The 21,705-nt window shown below is 37.7% G+C and overlaps 1 protein-coding gene across 1 annotated transcript in view; it reads left to right on the top strand.

Annotated features, from left to right (window-relative positions):
- The window catches only part of EIF3H (eukaryotic translation initiation factor 3 subunit H), an 87,516-nt gene extending 66,111 nt beyond the window's left edge, over positions 1 to 21,405 (top strand). Inside the window, exons 3-8 of the mRNA XM_049824858.1 lie at positions 4,067 to 4,234; positions 5,749 to 5,848; positions 7,266 to 7,415; positions 15,866 to 15,986; positions 18,527 to 18,659; positions 21,145 to 21,405. Coding sequence (XP_049680815.1) covers positions 4,067 to 4,234; positions 5,749 to 5,848; positions 7,266 to 7,415; positions 15,866 to 15,986; positions 18,527 to 18,659; positions 21,145 to 21,242 — 770 coding nt within the window. The 3' untranslated portion in view covers positions 21,243 to 21,405. The remainder of the gene's footprint in view (positions 1 to 4,066; positions 4,235 to 5,748; positions 5,849 to 7,265; positions 7,416 to 15,865; positions 15,987 to 18,526; positions 18,660 to 21,144) is intronic.
- Positions 21,406 to 21,705: the final 300 nt, after the last annotated feature.

Genomic DNA, 21,705 nt, shown 5'->3' with positions numbered 1-21,705 from the left:
TTTAAAATTATTCACATGGACTTTTTTTTTTCCAGTGCACTAGTTGATTCGTCCTGTTCTTAAATCAGATTTTCAAACAGTGAAGTTATTGACTTGGGGATATTTTAAGGTATTTAGAGAACATGTCTGAGTTGTCCCAGTGTTGAATGGGTCATCACATTAGTGTTCAGTTCTTGGCCTTGTCTCTGATTTGTTATATAATTTGGGGTATGTTATTTTCTTATTGGTAGGGTACAGGATATACCTCCTATATGTTGAAGTCCAGATAAAGTTTCTAATGTTGCTAGTACTTTTTAGAAAAGGAAAAAGTGTTTAAATTATTTTAGTATTTTCTTTAATCTTTTACAACTAGTTTGTTAAAACTTAGCTGAATTCAGGGGAAAAAAATACCCACCAAACTACTTTAGTAGGGTTTACTGTTTTCAGTCAAGGGATTTTGTTAATACAAATCCACACAAGTCAGTCATATTCAAGCAAAACACCCATACTGTACGGTTTTGCACTTCTGCTTTAGACAAATTATAGTAACACTTTCTAGCTGCATTAATCCCCACCCATTTGTTTGCAAACTAACAGAAAAATTGCCCTTTTAGAGGAAGGATGTTTTTTTTTAAATAATAACAAAAAAGAGAATCTTCTGTTCTGAAGAAGTCCGCCCCAGAGAGGTGCTCAGCAGATTCATGATGGCCCAGGAGACAGAGGCTGTGCGTTCTCAATGCAAAGCAGCACACTGAGAAATGCAAGCATGACTGTTAGCTTTCCGCATCATAAGGACACTCCTTAACAAATAATTTCCTTAAAAACATAGGTACAGCATTTAAATGCAAGGAGTGGGGGCAAGCACCCTGGTCTGGCTTGTTCCCCTGCTCTTTTCCTTGCTCAACTCGCTTCTGGGCCCCCTCAGACTTAGGGGCATTTTTTAGTGGCACCTTTGTAGTGTGGCTTGGGAAGGACTGTGACTAGAAACAGTGAACTCCTTGTTAGAAGTAGTCCATGACTGTCCCAGGTCCTAGCAGACCGAGGACTGGGTAGGAGAGGGCTCTTGCCTAGTCTGTGCTGAACTTCTAGGTAAAAAGATGATGCTTTGTAGATTGGGCAAAAGATGTAAAGAAACAGTGGTAACGGTATCAACAAAAGCAACTTGGGGGCTGTTATCCATTTGTGCAAGTTGGCAGCTTGTTGAAGCTATCTAGCTACTAATACATGTTATAAAATATATATGTTTGGTTAAAAGAGTTTCCATTTCTCCCTGGTGGGGACTGCATCATGTTTTAATTTCTGCAGTTGTTTTCCCAAGGCAGAGATGTTAGCTATTGATGCTTTATTGGTTCTTTGAGATTTTTCTGCTATTGCCTTCATTATCATCTAACTGCTAACAGTCATGAGAGGAGGAATTGCTGACTTGAAATCTGGATGGTTTTCAGCGAGTCCTTTTTCTTCTAGACGATATCGCTTACACTTCTGTTCAGTTACATATTGCTGGTTATACTGTCTTTAAGAAAAGAAGTTGTCCTGGAACTTGGTTACCAGTTGCCTTTCAGATGAATGCTTTTAAGAGGATGATATACCTTTCTTTAGGTTCGTAAAAGATCTGGATGTTTTCTTAGGGTATTCCCTCTCTTTAACATTACACCTTTTAAGGGAGAAATTATCTGAGTGGGTCAACCACATGATTTCATAGGAATCTGTATACAGGTATCTTCCCATCATTGCATGACCACCTCTACTTTGACAGCATCCTCAATTACAAGAGAATTGCCACTGCAAGGAGCAGTTTAGCTCAGCTATCTAAAAACCCACAGTTAACTTCATTCTCAAAAAATGTTTTATCTCTTTTAGCTGCTTTTGAAAATCCCTTTCTAGTTATTCCTTTTCATGACTTCATTTGGCTAGAAAGGTTCTAACCATAATTTCACGTCTTAGCATGTTGTAGCACATCATGTCAAAAGCAAGTCGTACTTGCTTTCCACACAGATATATCTCTGAAAAGATTCTTTTAACCAAAACAGTTTATTCTAGCTACATTTAATAAATGGGTCATATGCTTTTTCAATTCAAAATCGTGGTCACAGCAGGAGTCTTTTAGTTGGTTCCAGGGGAGATCTGTGTTCTTTATGTTTTAATCATGAAATTTAAAAAGTTAATGTCTTTCCCCCCCCAAAAAAAAACCAAACAACAAAACCTTTAAGTTTATGGACTGAGCTTCTTTGACAAGATAGATCTTGGCTTTGCTTTTGTGAGAAACCTGGAGATGCTACCGGTTAAAGCATTGGGGCTGCTGTGTAAGGAGTATGCTTGAAATTGGCCAGTATTTCTGGAATTGTGCAATGAAAGTGGGATTAAAATTTATTTTGATCTGGCAAGGGGGAAGATTTTCAAACTTATTTTGAAATAGTCATTTGATCAGTTCTACTTAGCTGTCTGTCCTGGAGCGTGTAGTGGCATCTTTAGATTTGTCTTGGTTTAGAGGCAGCCAAGTGGTGCAGGCCTTTTCTTTGCTTGCTCTGTATGATGGGATTTCAGTCTGTAGCCTGGGTGGTTTTTCTGTATTAGTTTGGGGTGCTGTATTATCATGGTTTTCTGGCTGAAACACAAATTGCAAGTAAATTATACTAAGATATTATGAAATAGAATGCAAGCACCAACATATGCTGATGGAAAAAGTCTGCAAGGGCTTATATAAGCGTACGTAGATTACTTTAAAAATACAGTTAGCAAGATATGTTAGTTTAATGAAAAGGGCCAGCAGACTGCAGCATGAAGTTTGTGCTCTAAGGGTGATAAGTTGGAAAAATATTTGTCCAATCTTGAAAAATGTTTCCTCATATCTTTAAAGAATATCTTTAAAGATTTTTTTTTTTCTCTTGAAAGGATATGAAGTGGGATCTGAAAACATAGCACATTCTGTTCTCTAATTAATTTATGTTGCTTTGTTTTATAAGTATCATATTTTCATCTGTGCAAGGAGAAGCCTTGAAAAAAATTAACAGAAATAAATACATAGGAGGAGGTTGTTTTTTATCTTTGTAAATTTTGCAGCTATAGACAAAACTTCAGTATTGTGTTATATTATTGCATTTGTTTTCCTATCAGTTGGCTGTGAGTATTGGTTCATCTGATAATCACACTGAAATCTCTGTTTCCTTAAATTTAACCAGCAGGCACAGTGTCTTGTCTGTTTAATAGATCTGATAAATGATAAGGTGTGTTGATCTGCTCGATGGGACTATGTTAAGCATTCCTGAATACAATTCTGTTCCATCTGCTTGAATGAGGCATTTAGTAGAAACAGAATTTATTTGTTGGTGCAATGAAACATTACAGCTGTTGGTGTTAAAAAACAAAACAAAAAAACCCCAAACAACAAAAACCCACAAAAAAAACAAACCTGAAAAAAACCGCTCTCTACTGTCTAAGGTAACTTACTGTATATAAATGTGTGTGTATTATGTATAATATATACGTACATATGCATTTATATATAACTAAAATGAAGAAACAGTGTTGAAAATTTAAAGATACATGCAGTCAAAACTATTTGACAGCTATAGTTGGTCCCCCAAATGCTAATACTGAAAATGTATTTCTGTGTTGTGAAAAAGGCATAAATAGGTTATTTTCTCTTTCATATACTCATTAAATAATTCTCCTTTTGATTCCAAAAGTTATCTAATTCCTGACAGTATTTTCACTTAAATCACAATATTCCTTTGTTAGTAAATAGTAAAATGTTATTGCTTAATTGAAACCCAGTATCAGAATTCTTTTTTAATGAATGAGCAAGGTAATACAGACTGTAAATGACATGTAACAGTTTGTTGATCACTTTGGCAATTAATTGCAGCTGGAAAAAGTCTGCTTACTCAGGCTAGTCTTACTCTCATTCTCTGAGGAAGCTCTGGATTTTAATGAAGACAGTCCAGCAGTGAATAAACAAACTTTTATGCAGTTGCAAAAATGAAAATAAAATAAAACACAGTTTTACTCATTGAAAACCAAGCTCTCTCTTGAAATAGTACAGATTGTGTAAGTTTACTTTTTAAACGTACTTTTTTTTAAAACGTAGTTCAATACCAGATGGAAATGATGCGAAGCCTTCGCCACGTAAACATTGATCATCTTCACGTTGGCTGGTACCAGTCCACATACTATGGCTCTTTTGTCACTCGTGCCCTCCTGGACTCCCAGTTCAGTTACCAGCACGCAATTGAGGAGTCTGTAGTTCTCATTTACGGTTAGTATGAGGTTTCCTTTATTATTCTTTTCCCCTCTTAATATTATTACTACTATTTTTGTATTCTGTCTTTTGCCTGTAAGAGTAGCCTGGCAGGCCTTTTCGAGTAAATACCAACCCTGTGTCTACGGCAGCCTCAGCAGCAGCTAAGTCTAGACAGGGTTTCCTTCTTTCTGTTTATTTTTCTTGCTATCAGAGCCCTGATGTGTACGTTTTGGAATGCTGGAGTAGCTGCTTCATTTTTATTCCTTCATCTCCCCTCCCTCGTCGAAGGGGCTGGTGGAACCCGACCAGATGTCTAACAAACCCCGCTTGCTAGCGTGTCTGGCTCTGTACGTGACTGACCAATCATCGCACGAATTGCCAAGTTTTTTTTATACCTCTGACAGAAGCATACAAAACCTGGACTGTTTCTTAGCACAAAGATTTTTTTCTTTTCTGCCTATTTAATGGTGTTTCCTCAAGCTCTCCAGACCAGATGTTCTGTGCTGTATCAGAACCGTAGGCAATTTAACAGCTTTATAGCCTCCCCCTCCCCAAACACTCACAGTTTGCCATATCTGGCAGACTTGCATATAGTTTCCAGCTGAGAAGTAAATGTAACGTCCTGAGTATCTGTCAGAAAAAATACTAATGAATACGATCAATCTTATGAGCTGCCCCAAAATTGTTTCAGTATGTTAACAATTGGATTACAGTAAAGAACAAGTTGTTAAAGTATACTTATATTGGCTGGAAACATTGCATCATCAGACCTTGATGAATTTTCCACTTGTTTCAGTCTATTTTGGTTTTCATTTTATCACCGATTGCTAAAAGTTTTACTGTGTTAAGTTTCAGACAACATGAATGTTAACACAGCTTTTATTCCCATGTTGGCATGCTTCAGCCGTTATCATGCTGCAAGTGTTAAGCTTCTTTGTCCTAGGAATGTAACAGTTTGTTTAGAAAATTTCCCCCTAAATTCAGTGGAGTATGTCAAGGCAAAACTAATCTTTTTATATACCAGTTACATTGTTATACATGAAGCAGCAGGGCAACTTGATCTGAATTAGCGTATTGCTACTCTAAAATTATGATTTTTTTTTTTATAAAATGTAGTTTAATGAATATTTTAATTTATTGCATAATGACTGAAGGGAAAAATCTTTATTTAAATGAGATAGCTCTTACCTAAGTTCTGTAGATAGTTCATGTGAAAGAAAAGAAAATGTGAATTAGACCTTTAACGGGGAAATAAAGTTGTGAATAGAATAGGTCTAGATCCCCCCCCATGTTCTCCAAGTTAAGTTTATTAATTAGCTTCACTGTATATAGTTGGATGTATTTTACATTTCAGTACAATAGGTTTACTTCTGCTGTAGTGTCTTTTCTGTGTTGGTTCTCTTAATTTTTTTTAATAGGACTACTTAGTTATTTTCCGCCTGTTTATGTCATTCAGATTTTTTTATTTTTTTTTAAAAAAAGGCGATCTGGGGTTAGTAATAATACACTTCCTCCATTTTTAATTATAGATCCCATTAAGACTGCCCAAGGGTCTTTGTCACTGAAGGCATATAGGCTGACTCCCAAACTGATGGAAGTTTGCAAAGAAAAAGACTTCTCTCCAGAAGCGTAAGTAACTTAAAAGAATGTTTTCTCATAGGTTTTGCTGGATTATTTGGGAGGCAGAAGGATACACAGGATGATGAAATGCTGTATTTTAAAATCGCATGTAATAGTGTGTTCTGGGGAAACAGGATATATGGGGAGTGATAGACATGCACTGATACAGCGGGCTGAGAAGGCATGGAAGTCTGTCTTTGGACATCTAAATGAGGGCTGAAGTGGTGGAACTTGAACAGATTTTGGAGATGGTCAGTGGGCTGACCATGGTGAAGATAGCTGTATCTGGGAGCTGAGTCAAAAATATAAAAAAAAGAAATGGAGAAGGGGAAATTGTTGGTCTGTCTTCAAACTCTTTTTTTCCAGAAGGAAAGTTGAACAGGTATTCTGGAGTGGCTGTTCTGTATTTATTCCAAATTAACTCCCCCATGTGGACACAATCTTCTGGAGTAAAGTAGGATAATTACTCTGTTTCAAAAGATAGCTGCTTGTAATAGATGTAGGCCTTAGCTGTCACCTTTTTGCTCAAATAGTTTGGTGTTCAACGGCAAAAGCACAAGCACTTGTTAAACTTTCTTCGTTGGGGAAAACCTGAATCATTTCATTGCTTGCTTCTAAACATAACATATACATGATGAAAAAACAAATCTGTGCTTAGTCAAAAAAACAGGGTGGGGGTGGCGGTAGGGGGAGGAGGACAAAAAGCAAAAGTTTTTATTCCAAAATCCAATATGCATACAAAGACGTTAAGGACATATTTCCGTAGAAACTTATAGATCATGCCTTTATTTCCAGATTTTATGAAAGGTATTACTGTCTACTTTATTATAAAGCAATAACAATAGTTTCTATATGTATATTGTAAAATAAAAAAAAAAAACAACCCAAAACGCTGGAAATTTATATTTTAATATCCACCATAGAATTTAATTATTCAAAACACATGCTATTTTGTCAATCCAATTTTTGGTCAGTAAAAATTTTAAACAATTTCCCCAATAACTGAATAGTTTTCATTGTAGTAGTTATGATTTTAAAGGTATTTCAGTGTCATGTGGTAACTAAGTGTTCACTTCTATCTAACAAACCCTGATGGCAGGGAAATCGGTAAAATATTTTGGAAGGGGCAGAGTTAATCCTGTCAGTATAGTCTTTTGCTGGAAGCTTTTTCAATGTATGTATTAGCAAGCAAAGCGGCTGCTTGACTTCTGAGAGTTTCTCCTAGAGCAGCTTTTCCTAGTCTTTGTAAATGTGAGGTTTTGCCATGCAAATTCTCTCTTAGCAAAACTTGACTCTTGTTTGATTGTGGAACTATGAAAATCAAGAGTTTTTAGAAAATTGCGAATTGTTGTTGGAGCAACAATTCAACAAAAAGAGCAAGAGACTATCTGGTTATATTAATAAGTATTTTTAAACTTTTTCACAGCTTGAAAAAAGCAAATATTGCTTATGAAAACATGTTTGAAGAAGTGCCTATTGTAATTAAGAATTCATACCTGATCAATGTGATGTTGTGGGAACTGGAAAAGAAATCCGCAGTAGCCGATAGACATGAATTGCTCAGTCTGGCTAGCAGGTAAGTACTTGTTACAGTAATGGATGTATTTTTATTCGCTTTCCCAAACCACAGTTTAACACCTTGGGTGAAATCCCAGTCTCATTATAGTCCATGGAAGCTTTGCCTTGAGTTTTAATGGGGTTAAGACTTTACCCTTCATGTTCTTTTGCTGAAGGAAAAACTGCATGGTAAAACTACAGCATTAGATTCAAGGACTAAATTCAGTCCGTAATCTGCATATACCTGTACTGCTTGAAGTGTATAATCTTTTCAGCAGTGTATATTTCTTCAAGAAAATACTGGCATTCAGAAATTCAGGCAAATAGATCTGGAAATAATAAATGGTTTTGTTAAATATTCCTTAAGTAATTCTATAAATTATTTTAATAAAAAATAAATGGCATTTGTTCTACTTTGGTAGCAGGATGCATTTGAAAATAAAATTATAAAGCCTCTATCTGAGAAACTGGCAAAAATGCTCAGACTGATTGTCACGACAGCCAACATTCATGTCAGAAATTGTTTAAGAGTTTCTAGAATGATCTTCTCATAACTTTAAGAATAACTTTTTGGATTTGTAGCACTTTGGCCTGAAAATACGTTTATGTTAACAAAGTAGGCATGACCTCTAGCAGTACGATCAGAAATTTGGTGGTGCTTAAAATCTTACACAACACAGTAGAGTTAATTGGATTATTACGGGGCTGACCAAAATAACCAGATACACAAAATGATGCAGTATCTTGTTGCTTGTGGAAACTGGGTTGTATTCACTAATAGGCTTTTGGGCTGTAACACATTCTTTTTACGTCAAGGTATTGTCTGCCAAGATTCTGATCCCCTCTGACTCTGGCAACTGAGTTAGCTGAATACTAGCGGCCTCGTTTCTTTTCCCGTTTTCCTGCTTCCTCCCCCTGCCCCCACCCTGCCCCGCCATGGTGTAGGGCTATTGTTAATGGTTCCATATTGCTAACGGTCCATATGTTGCCTGACTTAGCAGAAATTTTCCACTCTGTTTTCTTTACTTGAGCTTATGTGGCAGTATTGAAGGATCTGATAACCGTTAGAGAAATCGGTCAAGAGAGAACAGGTATAGGGTTGAACTGTGCCAGGGAATTTACAGATGACACAAGAGATACTTAGTCAATAATTTTGTCCTGTAAAGTTGTGACTTTGCACCTTGGAATTAATGAAGTGAAGAATTTTTGCCGAGATGTTCAGTCTGCTTGACTTTGCAGGCTTTCTGTCAGGCTCTTTCCTTGGTCAAAGATCACAAAGCTTTTACCATCTGAGGAGAGGGTGGGCACTGGATGTAGATGGTGACGGTGATTCCTCATGAGCTCTACCACTTTACTGTGAAAAGGAGAACTGTGCTGAAGATACAGCAGGTTTCCAGGTGACCTGACAGCATTGTCCTTGATTGTTTCTGTGGGTTTGCTCCTGTAGAAAGGGTTGGGATTGCCCAGCACTTAGTCATGCGATACAGTTCTCGAAATGGAAATTAATTTGAACAGATCACAAACCACAGTTGGAGTTTTTCATCAGCTTTACGTCTTGCGTAGTAAGAGTTACATACCACTGCCCTGACTCAAGGTAAAAGATAGGAACTGTACAAATTAATTTCCTTTCTGGAATGACGGTGTTACTAGCCTGGTTCAAGGTAGGCTTTTGTGTTGGTCCTCATATCAGTAAACGGGATGAGAAGTGAACAAGAAAGACATGAGCCCAAAAGAAAAAGGAAACTATCATTTGTGTTTGGGAGTCCTTCACAACAGGAAAAAAAAAGGGGCAACTTTTTTCTTAGTGAATCAAAGTTTCTTTTCAATGGGTGTTTTCTTGGAGCAGTGCGTTGCTGTTCTTGATGATGACACAGGTGGAACTGGATTCTTGATAATCCTGGTTAAATGTACCTTTTCAACTAAGGGTGTTTCTTTAAACTTAACTGGTTGCTATCCTATATACTCGCAGCAATTTCTTGAGCTTATTGAAGTCTAGAATTTCCCACTAATGGGGAATTAATTCAACAGATTCATCAGTTTTCAGAGGTATTTCTGAACTATGTCTCCTGAACTGACCTTCCTGGCAGCATTCTTCTGGCTCACTTGGTCTATTTGAAGAACTTAAGGTGCTTAGTTTGGTTTGAAGGAGACAAAGTTTTGGAAATTACCCCAATGGGTTTATTTGGAGGTTTTTGTATGTGGTTTGTTTTTGGGTTTTTTTTTTTTGTTGTTTGGTGTGGGTTTTTTTAAATTTGGTAGCTGCTTTTAGTTACCAGGAAGGTTACATTCAGTGATATCTTACATTGGTATAACTCAGCAGCTGGCAAATTAAAACATTTTAATGCTTGCTTATTCAAGGTAGGGTGACTTATACTGCCTGCTGAAATATTTAACTAGTTTTTACTTGAATTCAACTATGAAGATTTCTCTGTCAAAAGAATATATTGCCTGAAGTAGGGGAGTTCAAACCCCCACTGTTCCGGAGTTTTATTTTTACTTTGCATTTCCTTATTTTTGTCTTTGAATAGTCGTGGCTAAAACATTTAAGGTATCTACTTTTATTTTTGGTGCATATCCTCCTCACTTAACTTTACTGTTGTAGAACTAGTTGGCAGTAACTTTAAGGCTACTTTTTTGGGCGGGTGGGGGTGGGCTTTTGGGGGGGTTTTTTTTGGTCCTCTGGGAGCATCCCCGAACCTTTTTTAATCTTCTGAAGCAATGGTTTTGGCAATGAAATTATTTACCCGTAGTTGCTCTCCTCTGGAGAGTTTGTTTCATCAAGATTCTCAACATGTTCAGCCACCCACCTTGTCTGAGTTTGAAGCTGTACCTATTCGAGGTACTTTGCACCTTAATATCTTTCTCCTTTTGAAGTACATTTGTGATAATTGTATAGAGTAGTTTACTTTTTGGGGCATATATTTGTGTTTCTCTTGTGAAATCTGAATTGACTGGAATATTCTAGGGAAAGAAGTTGAAGGCAGAATAGCACAAGTCTAGCAAGTAATAGCAAGTAAAGGCCTTTTGCTCAAACTGTTATCCTCCTGCTACCCTTAAGGACCAAAATGTCTTGAAGACCTTGGAGTACTGCCAGTCTTTTGATAGAGACTCAAGAAGTAAAATCCTGTCAGATAATGTTCCAGATCTTCAGAGAAATAATTACAACCAACTTTCCCATTCTCATCCATCTCTTCCCTATTCTATTGATGATCTAGTTTAAATTAAAAAAAGCTTTTTTGTGGTCTAGCTTCATAATAGGGTTGTTCTATAATATCTCAATTTGTCTCAAGCAATTTTTCTAATAGTGTGCGTCAGTACAAGCAAACATGTGCTGAACATTTACTGCAGTAACATCTACTTGGCAGATATATTTTTCAAACATCAGATGCAGTATTTTTGCAGAAGTGACATAAGGAGGGTTACTTTGGCTTTTGAAAACAATATTAACCTTTATACACTGTACTGCTTATTCAGAAATCTCAATGTGCTTAACGGATTATTAAGATAATTATGAAAATCTCTAATTTGCAGTTGGGGGAAGCTGACACAGAGAGGGTAAATGTGTTGCCCAAAGGCACACATCAAAGTCAGAGTAGAAAAGGGAATGGAGCTGAAGACTCCTGACTTACATATCTCATTCAAACAAAATCCTCTTAAAAAGAGCACAGGTTAAACTTGGGCTGAAATACTGAGATGTAAACAAGTTCTGCTAAGCAGTGGGAACGTTCCTTAGAAATATTTAATCAAGAAGGTGTGCTTTGCCCAGCAGTATATCTCTAATCCACTCAAAGCTGTTCCCACCAGGAGGAGAAATGCACCTTTCCTGAAAAACACTGACTCTGAGAGGGGCCTCAGTGGAGCTGATGGGAAGTGGAAAAACCAAGCAGCAGATACAGCATTTTCTTATACTTCTCCTGCTGCTCCCTGTTCTCATCTTCATCAAGCCAGGGTGCAAGCAAAATAAAAAATAAAATGAAATAAATGAGCGTGTCCATTCATGGCAAATGTAGGCAAGTTTAGGGGACCATCTTTTTTGGACACCTCCAGCTTCAGAATTGTTATACCCCCAAATTAGGTGCCTGGATACAGCACGGTGATTTAGATCTTGGAGGCTGGGCATTTCTGCTCCCTCCTGGGCCAGCGCAGGTAGGTGGGCTTCTCCAAAAGTGCAAGCTGAGGCCCGTGAGCTGTGTGTAGAGACAGTTAAAACTACTGAGCAGGACACAGGAAACTAAGAACGATGTGAATTGCTGCCTGTCTTTGAAGCTTTGGTGTCTGACTCGAGGCTGTATTTTGGGTGTTTCAGACCTTTAGTGAGTGTGTGTCTGGAGTCCTTTCCTGATTAAAGATGCTGAAGTAAATGTGGGCTTCATGTGTAGTTCCCCATTATGAATCCTACAGAAGTGGAGCCAGTTTGAGGTTCCAGCCCCAGCTGCTTGCATCATTCCTCCCCACTACCCCCATTTCATCTCTACACCCCTCCCACCCTCAAAGATTTTTATTCCCTCATCTGTTTCAGAATATGGCTGTACAAATAGCTTTGTGGAATAGTCTGGTGGAAAAAGTCAGGCTCTCACTCTTCCCTTCCAGCCTTTCCCTCAGTCTCCCTAAAAAAAAAAACACCCCAAAAAAACCCCACCAAAAAAAACCCCCAAAAAACCCATCTGAGGATGTTTTTGCATTTATAGTCGACTATTTCACTGAAAGAGTTTGAAGTGTGCCCACACAAACAGCTGAAACGGTACAGCTGAGCGTGCTGTAATCCCAGGGCAAAGGGGGGGAGTGGCAGGAAGGTGCTGATGCTGGAACCTCTTAAACTGGCTTTGCTGGCAACAGCAAGCTGCACCTTTGCTCTCCTTAAAGGGAGGCTCTAGTGGTATGAGCATTCCCTCAGGAAGAGAGAGGCTTGCATTCAGGTCTCTTAGCCAGATCTGTACCCTAACAGGTTGCCTTCATGTAGTGAGTGATCCGTGAGTTTAGTTAATGTATAGTTGTTGCTTTCTTTTGTGGATGCTAGACCATGACACTGCCAAATGCAAGGCTCACCAGTGGCAAGAACAAGACAGAAAGGACCATGACTGTTATCTGCAGATTAGACTGCTCTGTTCACAGGTTTCTACTTCTCACCCTCAGAATTATTTGACCTTTGTATCTGATAACTGTTAAACAAGGAATTGGAAGTATCTGCCCTTTTGGGTGAAGGATTATACCCCATACCCCATCAAGTATAAGGCTGTTACAGCAAAAATGCACAGCACGAGAAACTGCTTTGCAGGCTATGCTTTCTAGTTTGTTTTTTTTCTAAACAGACTTTGACAGTTTCCCTTTGACAGTTTGCATGTGTTTGTCCATTTTTTTGGCATTTTTGATTGTCATCCAAGCTACCCAGATAAGTCTCAAATGATACGTTTCTGGAAGTTTTACAGGTCACTCACTACAGGTGAGTGATTCTAAACAATTCTGGTGGAGTGCTCTCACATTAGATTATTTCTTCATTAGATGTGTAAGAATCCACATGACATGGTTTTTTGGCTGTCTTAACTGCAGGAGAAACTCCATTCTGTTTTTTCCCCTCTTATTATCTATATATCTCCCCAAAAAAGAGCACAGTCCCCATGTGTGGACTTTCTGATGCTTAGTATGATAGCAGTTCTGCAGCTGATATTTTTCTCCCACGTTAGATTCACTGATACCTGAGGTGTGGTGGTCTCCTGGTGCCATCTTAAGGTGGAGCTATGTCTTTTAGTTCAGTTCAAGAGTGTGCTCAGATCATTACCACCGGGTGGTCTCAGACCTGACTTGTTTCAGATGAAACTAAACTGAAAATAGGCTTTAGGAGGATACCTACTGTGCTTCAGCCACTAATGGGCTTTCAGATCACTGGACCATGTCAGAACTAGTGACAAGAAACCCCCCTGAAACCCATGTAGTGTGGACATTAGTTTCTCAGCACCAGTTTTTTGCTTTATAGATCTCTTCCTTGTTGGTCTACACTACTCGCTAATCTAAATGTAAACTCTTAATTGACTCTTTCACTGAATCAGCTGACATTGAAAATGTAGTTTCTTTATTACTGATGCCCTCGGACCAAGTGCAAGTGTTGAGCTCCATGTTGTCTACATTTGACTATCATAGAGCCTTGTAGGAAAGTGAGTCTTGATGGGGATGTGAGCAGCATTTACTGGCACCTCCCCCCTTCCCTTTTTCTAAATATTTTTTTTATTTTTAATTTTTTTAGTTGCATTGTCACATAGGGGACATTTAGGTGTACCTAGCAGTTTGATCTTTGAGATCTGCTGTAGGGGAGTGCACAAGGTAAGGAGGTGCCTAAAAGAGCCTTTGCGGTAAGTAACTATGATGAGTCTTACGGGCTGGAGCAATGTGGTTTAACTTCCTAAATCTCATCAGAATAAATTTCAAGCTGAATAAAACTTGCTTAAACATTGTATATATACATTTTTACAAATTACTTCCCATTGGTCTTTCTGGTTTTTTTTTTTGTAAGAGAAGGAGCAAAAAAGGGTATCAGCCACATGAGAACTGAGGGAAAAGCTGGTCCTATATTTGCAGCATACTTATCACTTCATGTCTCAGTTCACATCTGTTTAAGTTATCTGTTTTTAGCTTTTTGTTTCCCTGGCAATGAGAGAAAACACTATATTACTGCAACTTCTAACAATAACTCTCTGTTTCTGTATTCTGCTCTACTAAGCTGGTCCCAAAGAGATTCACATAAAATCATTCTTTGTAACCAGCTATATTTCATATGGACACTATCTGTAAAATAATTATGTATTCCCGATGTCCACATACGCTACAAGGCTATTAGTGTGTACCTACATAGGCATTTCTGATAATATCCAGTTCTAACACTAACTCTGTATAATATAAACTCTATAAAAACCTGAAAATATGCACACCCCTAGCCATGGCAATATTCCACAGTTCTAAAAATCATGTGCTTGAAATGTTCAACCAAAAAAACCCCAAGAAGTTTAAAAATAATTATTATAGTGGCGCCTTTCTTGCTGCTGTGTAGCTGAAGTCCTCCTCACCATCTGCCCCTGTATGCAACGGAGATTTAAAACTCTGGCTTGTAAATAAATTGTGGTCTGAAGTTACTGATACAGCCTTTTGTTCAGTGAGCAGGCAGCTCAGCTAGTGAAATAGCTTTCCTAGTACTCAGAGATAAGGGTGTCTTTAGCTACATTCTCAGTAGGTATCCTCTAGTGCCTCAGTATATTACCAGCTTCTGTCTCCAGCTGTGAGTTCTATGGATTTGGGGAATAATTTACACTTAAAAAGGGATGTGCATAGTATTACCCTTTTCACTTTATGCCTGTCTGTTCCAGTTAGTTTCCCCAGGCCATAGGCTGTAGGATAGTGGGAATGCATTGTAAAAGGCAGAAAGAATCTCAGATAACACGGAGAAGCAGTGACTGAAGGATATGATTCCGACATAGAAGTGCACCAAGCTTTTTATCTGAAGGAAACTCTCATGCATAGTAGTGGGTTTCAGTTGAGGAGGAGAAGGATGGAGTTTAGCTTTTTGAGTCATTGGTCTTCCGCCAAGTAGGACTGGGTAAGGCTTAGATCAGAGCCAACAAACTAGCTTCTGATCAAAGGGATCAATAGCGAGCAGTAAGTATCCTTCTTTTACTGCACTAGCCTATAAACACAATTTAGGATGAATACTGTCTCCATGGGCAGCAACCTAAAAACTTCCAAAACTTTAACTTGGAAGCTATACCTTAAGTTGAACATTCCTGCAAAATACTGAATCCATTGCTAAAAATGGTTACAATAAGAGTTGTTTAACAGACTGCATTTGTCTGGCCAAGGCAGTAGATCGCATAACTGGAACTGGACGCGCCCAGCCTAGCTGCTTCCATGTTGCCTATGGTATGGAATGTGGGGCTGGCTGGACTGGACGCAACACTCTCTCTCAACAGCGAAGATCAAGTGATGTCTGGTGAACTTCCAGGCATGGTTTGATAGGCTGGTTAATGAGATGGAGTTCTGAAGTATCCCTGCAGAGGGATAGTTAAATGTTCATGAAAAAGCTAGCAGTAACTTGAAACCAAGCTCTTTCAACACATCTCCTGGAACGTTGTTCAGGGTTGCATGTCACAAAAGCATCAGACTTTTTTCTTTTAAATGTTTGACCTGCATCTGTAATAGCAGTAAATTCATGCAAGGCATTGTTTTTTCATAACCACGAGGTTCACTGCAAGGACCAGAACACTTAAATATGGTATTTGCAATGTGGCAAAGATGCTAGAGGAGGAGATGCCATGTAAAGTATCATCAAATAAAAATATGAACAAAGATAACCAGGAACTTAAAACTGTGCCATTAGTGCAGAAATGCTGATCAAGTGACTTGAAATGAATTTAAAATCTTAAATATAGATTTTTTTTTTTTTTTTTTAATAAATTCAATCTTTCATGAATGTTTCCTGTATTTCAGTAATCACCTAGGGAAGAGTCTGCAGCTGCTGATGGACAGAGTGGATGAGATGAGCCAGGACATCGTTAAATACAATACCTACCTGAGGAATGTAAGCAAACAGCAGCAGCAGAAACACCAGGTTGGTAACATGGGAAACCTGAATGAGAGGATTTTTTTCTACAAAATATGGTTTGGGTGGTGTTATCTAAGACAGATGAATCTGGATCTAAGCAAGATAAAATTCTTACAGAAACATATCCATTAAGTAGATTTATGAAATGTGATGGTCAGTGGGGAATTATCAAATGGATTCACTTCTGCTGACATGTAGTGTGGATTGGTCTTTCTTTGCTATTTTATGTGTTTGTTAGTGATTTATGGTAAACCAAAATCATTGATAAATATGCTGTGGACACAGGGATTAGAGGTTTAGTAAACGAAATGAAAGAGCTGAAACTACAAGTGGATTTTTCCAGAAAAAACTGTGTTTTAATACCATCACATGTAGCCATGCATCTAGAAATAAAGAAACATAGTCCATATTTAAAAGATAGCAGACTGTTATCTGATTGGAAATGACATTTTAGTCATGTTTTGTATCAGCAGATAATGATACGGATTAGGTGATGCTGACTTTTAATTCCTGATGCCAAAGGGCCTCTTTAAAATCCAAAACAGTCTGATTAGAGAATACTGAGTATGGAGACAAGCTCTAGCTGGCCCTGCTTGAGCAGAAGATTTGGACAAGGTGACCTCCAGAGGTCCATTCCAACCTCAACCATTCTGTGATTTGGAGACAGTATTACTTTATTTGCTGTTGCTGCATTTGATAAAGCAATACTGTGTCTAATTATAGAAGAATGCTGGTAAATTGGAAAAAAGCACTATGAGTGATTTAAAAGCCTGGAAAGCAGATCTTAGTGAACGCAATTCACTTCACATGATAAATTAAGTTAACGAGTGACTTGCTTACTCAAGAAGTACCTGCATGAAAAATAAATTTGAACTCTTTAATCTAGCAGACAAGATTCAATATCGGCCAACTGAAAATGGGCCAGGCCACTTTAAAGATAAAATATTGCAGGTATTGCCACACAAAGTAGCTAATTATTAAAAAGAGCACCTGTGGTTCATGTGAAATGCTTCATCACTGACTATTTTAAAATCAAAATTGGCTTTTTTCACTGAAGTGTAGCTTTAATAGCAAGTACTTTAGGGAAGCAGTACATGATCAGTGGTCTCTCCTGGCTTTGTAATTCCTGAGGACGTAGAAGCTTCATGTGTGTTATCTTCAGAACATTTATTTTCCTTTACTGCCTAATTTGAATAGAAAGATGGCATCCACTTCAAAGGTTTTTGTTAATAACAAGGGGATCTATTTATTTTGAAAAGCAGAGCAAAGTAGGTTCCATGGTGTCTCACTTCATTTCTTTACTAACTATAGCTGCTTTAGTAGTGGCTTATTGCAGCATAGTTAGTGGTCTTAACTTCATTTTTAAAATGGAGCAATTGTGATTAAGACCAAGCCATTTCAATAGAGAATAATAGGCAGACTGCTGAGAAGTGAATGGAGTAATGCAAAGAAAGAAGAAACTACATGCAATTCACATACAAATATGGGCATTTAAGATTTTATTTTTAACATTGTCCAAAAACATGTATTTGTCACTACTACTGGAAAAAAAATTACTTAATTTGAGTATGCCACCAAGTATGAACTGTTTTCAGACTCTGATGCACAGATACATTTAAGTAAGTGAGAGAAAACACCCTGTACTCTTTGGCCTGTTTATTTTAAATATTTTTTTGCATTGAATGTGAGGGCTTCCATGGACAAACCTTACAACTAATTCCTGGTTGTGACAGACAGTATGAAATCTCACATACGTGTTTTTGAATGTATGTACTTCTGCAAAAACAAATGTTTATCCAGTAGCTGATGAAATGGTCTGCCTTAATTTTTACAAAGTTCGAGTAATCTACATGGGAAAAGGAAGCACTGAAAAGAAGTCTGATACTTTTTTTTTTAATGGCAGAATAATTTCTACAAACTGCTACTCTAGTATGTCCTCTGGTAACGCACAAAGAAATGACATCAAAGTGGTAGAATATCTGAATAACTGGAATGGAGAAATGAACCATTATGCTTTGTTTCAGCCACCACTTTGTTCTCAGTTTAGAGTTAATATTTTTTGGCTTAAAATACCTTGTTTAATCAAGTTCTCTTCCCCTTTCACATTAATATTGTTTTGACCTTTAACTCGCATAAAATTGAGTATTTCTGGTTTGTATAACTATTTGAGGTAACAGCAGCTTATACCTACATATTCCAACCTTGTTTTCCTTTTTTGCGTGGGGAGAGGGAGGCTGTATTCTTTCCGTCAGATACAGTATTTAATGAAAAAATTTTAAAAATTAACCCCACCACCTCAGTACCACATAATTTTCCAGTGCCTCACCTATTTAAGGTGCCAACTTGGGAGGGGTGAACCACTTGTTACCAGTGAATTGAAATAAACCGTGAATTGCATTTGTGTTATTTGAAATAAACTGAATTGCACAGAATAAGTATAATTTTTAAGACATACTTGCTGGTTAGGTAAAGAGCATCTGAAAAGAAAAACTTTTTTTCTGCTTTGGAAGTCTTGTTGCATTCTGTTTCTGTTGGTTTATTTTCAGTACCAGCAGAGACGTCAGCAAGAAAATATACAGCGTCAAAGCCGAGGAGAAGCCCCTCTTCCTGAGGAGGACATCAATAAACTTTTTAAACCACCGCAGCCACCTCCAAGAATGGAGTCGCTCCTTATTGCAGGTAATGTTCTAGCAGCCCCTTCAACTCATATTTTCATACATGAAAGTTAGCTTGGGAAAAAGCACAGTTGTTACCTTACAAAGCGTCTTAATTTTTCATTACCTTTGCCATTATGGTGTGATATTTTGGCATTGGTAGTATTCCAAATACTGTCCTTAGTTTGGTCAAAGGCAGTGTTTTCAACCTGTGATCTACAGTCCTAGTGTCTGAAGTATTAAAAAAAAAAAAAGGTAGCTAAGAAAAACAACCTTATTGCTAGTAGGCTGTCCATGCCTCTGATAGAAAGGAAGCTTCTGCACATAAAAGAATTTTTAAACCATCTAGGCAAGTAGCAAAGTCATGTTACCCAGGCAGATACGAACATATGGAATTTTTTGAAAGCAAGCCACTGTGTTTAACCAGAATGGCTGCATAAAGCTTTAAACTTGATTTATGGAGACTTTCTCCCTTTATTTCTTATTTTGCCATGGTACCTACATCCGGCTTGACCATCTCCGCCGCCTGGGTTCATGGGAAAGGGCAGGAGCAGCAGCCAGAGCCTCTTCCTGGCTCCATTCTGAGAGGGCGAAATGGGATTTTAAAGGAGAGCTGGAGAAACGCCCCATGGAGCAGGCTTTCTGCAGAAATGGGTGTAGCATCTACTGCAGACAAGCTGCTCCTTGCACTCGTACCCCAGTTCGTCCCTCAACTCAGAAGTAAAGGGGCTATACAGACAACACAGGAATAAGGTGTTTGGGCTGGAACTACTGATTCAGCGCAGAGCAGTTGTCTGCAACCCTGAGTTACTGAGAACATCCCTAGGTGTTGAACTGTCTGTTGCAGCAGCTGAGAAGACTTTACTTTTGATTTCGCACAGAATTGGGATAATTTCTTTGATTTCTATGGCCAAAGTTTTAGGGAAACTATTCCCATCTTCCTGCACCCCAAGGTGAATGAAAATGTAAATGGGAACAAAGCTTAGGCACAGGGGTGTCCCCCCTACATTTTCTTCAGTTTACTGGTATGCTGCAGTATGTAGCCACAGTTTGGTACAAAAGTCAGCGCCTGTCCTGTGCCTTCTGGAAGGGTAAGAGTACGTGGGACCTCACAATGGCAACGGAGAGCAGAAAGCTTAGATGCCCTGCTAAGTAATCTAAATTTGGAAAATGTCATGAGAAAGCAAATTGTTTAACTATAGCAGCATTTTTAGATCAGTTAGCTATCACCTTGTTTTGTACTGAGAGAAAATTAAACCAAAATCCTGGTAATTTAGTGTACAGAAAAGAGTGCTTTGACATTAAAAGAAAAAATAAAATGAATTTGAACTACCACTCTCCCATTTTGGGGTGACCAAGAGATTGTTATTTTAATATTAATACTGTTTCAGACTGTTAATAAGTGCTGCTTTTAGAAGAAATAACGTTCTTGATTTATTATTCCTTCCAGAGCCTTTCAAAAAAAACCCTATTGTTTTGATAGTTTTTACCATTTAATGAATCTTAGCAGCATTAAAGTATTTAAACATTCAGCTTTAGCATAGCTTAAAAATGCAATAGAAGTGTGTATGTGTGTACACATGTGTTTTCTGAAAGTGATAGCTTAGGATGAATCATCTCTTACAAGAGGAGGAACTGAAAACTATTAAAGGAAAAAACAGTTTCCAGCCAAAGCGCACTCTTTGTTCTTTTACCATAGTCAGGGGAAGAATTGAAAGCATCCACTTTAGCTGAGATGAAGTGAAGTTTGTGGATAAAGAATAAAACTTAGCTTTTTTGTCTCTGAGGCATTTAAAAACTTTTCAAATAGAGCATTAAATTGAGAGTTTATAGGCCTTCTAAACAGTCTTAATTTTGATGAAACTGGCTTCATGTTTTGCTATTCCTAGCTAACAAGGGAAATAACTTGTAGCAGTACGTGTATAAAAATGTTTTGATGGGCATGTTTGATTTGTAAAGCACTGACAAGTCTTCGTACCCTGATGATTTCTGAAATAGCTAATGGAGTGAAATATTAGGTGGAAAAAAAGGCTAGCAAAATGTCAAACAGGAGTACCACAATTTTCAATCTGCTACTGAAAAATATTTGTTACAGATACCTTAATAGGGACAGCAGATGTGTAAGAACAGAACTGAAATTCAGTCTTGTATTTTTAGAGCAACTAAATGGAACAATGAATTTGATGAAGTTTCTAATACAGCAGCAAGAATTGTTTATTCTTTCTATTGTCATATGTCTTTTCAGAAGTTGTACATAGTAGAATTGTAGGAAAATTAAGGGGGTTTTTGAGCATACTACTTTACCTATTATGCTAATTTAGTTTTTTCCCAAATCTATTTGGGAATAGTGAAAATGTAAAATTCCTAAGTGTAGAGTAGTTGAGCTGTTTTGGTTGCTTCTGTCTAAATCCTAAATGGTTCATGCACATTGGCTTTTTAAAAATTATGTTCTAAGATGTCTTCCTGAATTTCAAAACTGACAAGGGTTTACTCTTCTTTCCTATTGACAGGTCAAATTAATACCTACTGCCAGAATATTAAGGAGTTTAATGCACAGAACTTGGGCAAGCTTTTCATGGCTCAGGCTCTCCAAGATTACAACAACTGAAGAAACTTTGCCGTAGCCCTCAACAGGAAAAGTTATTTACAGTTTTATACTGTTCATGATCCTCTTGAAAATTTAGTATATTGGGAAAAGAGTCTTGTAAAACAGTCACCTTGGTTTGTGTAGAATTCTCCTGTAAGAAAAATAAAGGCAAATTTTAATGATATTTTAGTATTTCCTTATTTGTTGGCCCTGTTGGGCTGGAATTTTCTGTGGTCACTCAGGTTTTCTAAATGTTTGGCAGTTATTCATGTTTAGTCATAGCAAATAATACAGGTTTTATTTAACTTGGAATCTGAAATAAAACCAAATTATTACAAATGTTCAGTATAGCTGACTTCACAGAAGACACTTATTTCCCAGTTTTGTTTGAGAACTTACAACCATATTGTGCTAGTCACTTGGAGCAGTTGCTCATTTTTATTTTAATCTGTTTGGACAGACTGGTGCAATGCACCTTCCATAT

Source organism: Accipiter gentilis, chromosome 2, assembly GCF_929443795.1.
Source record: "Accipiter gentilis chromosome 2, bAccGen1.1, whole genome shotgun sequence".
Taxonomy (NCBI): domain Eukaryota; kingdom Metazoa; phylum Chordata; class Aves; order Accipitriformes; family Accipitridae; genus Astur; species Astur gentilis.
This window is presented reverse-complemented; position numbering and strand designations above follow the sequence as displayed.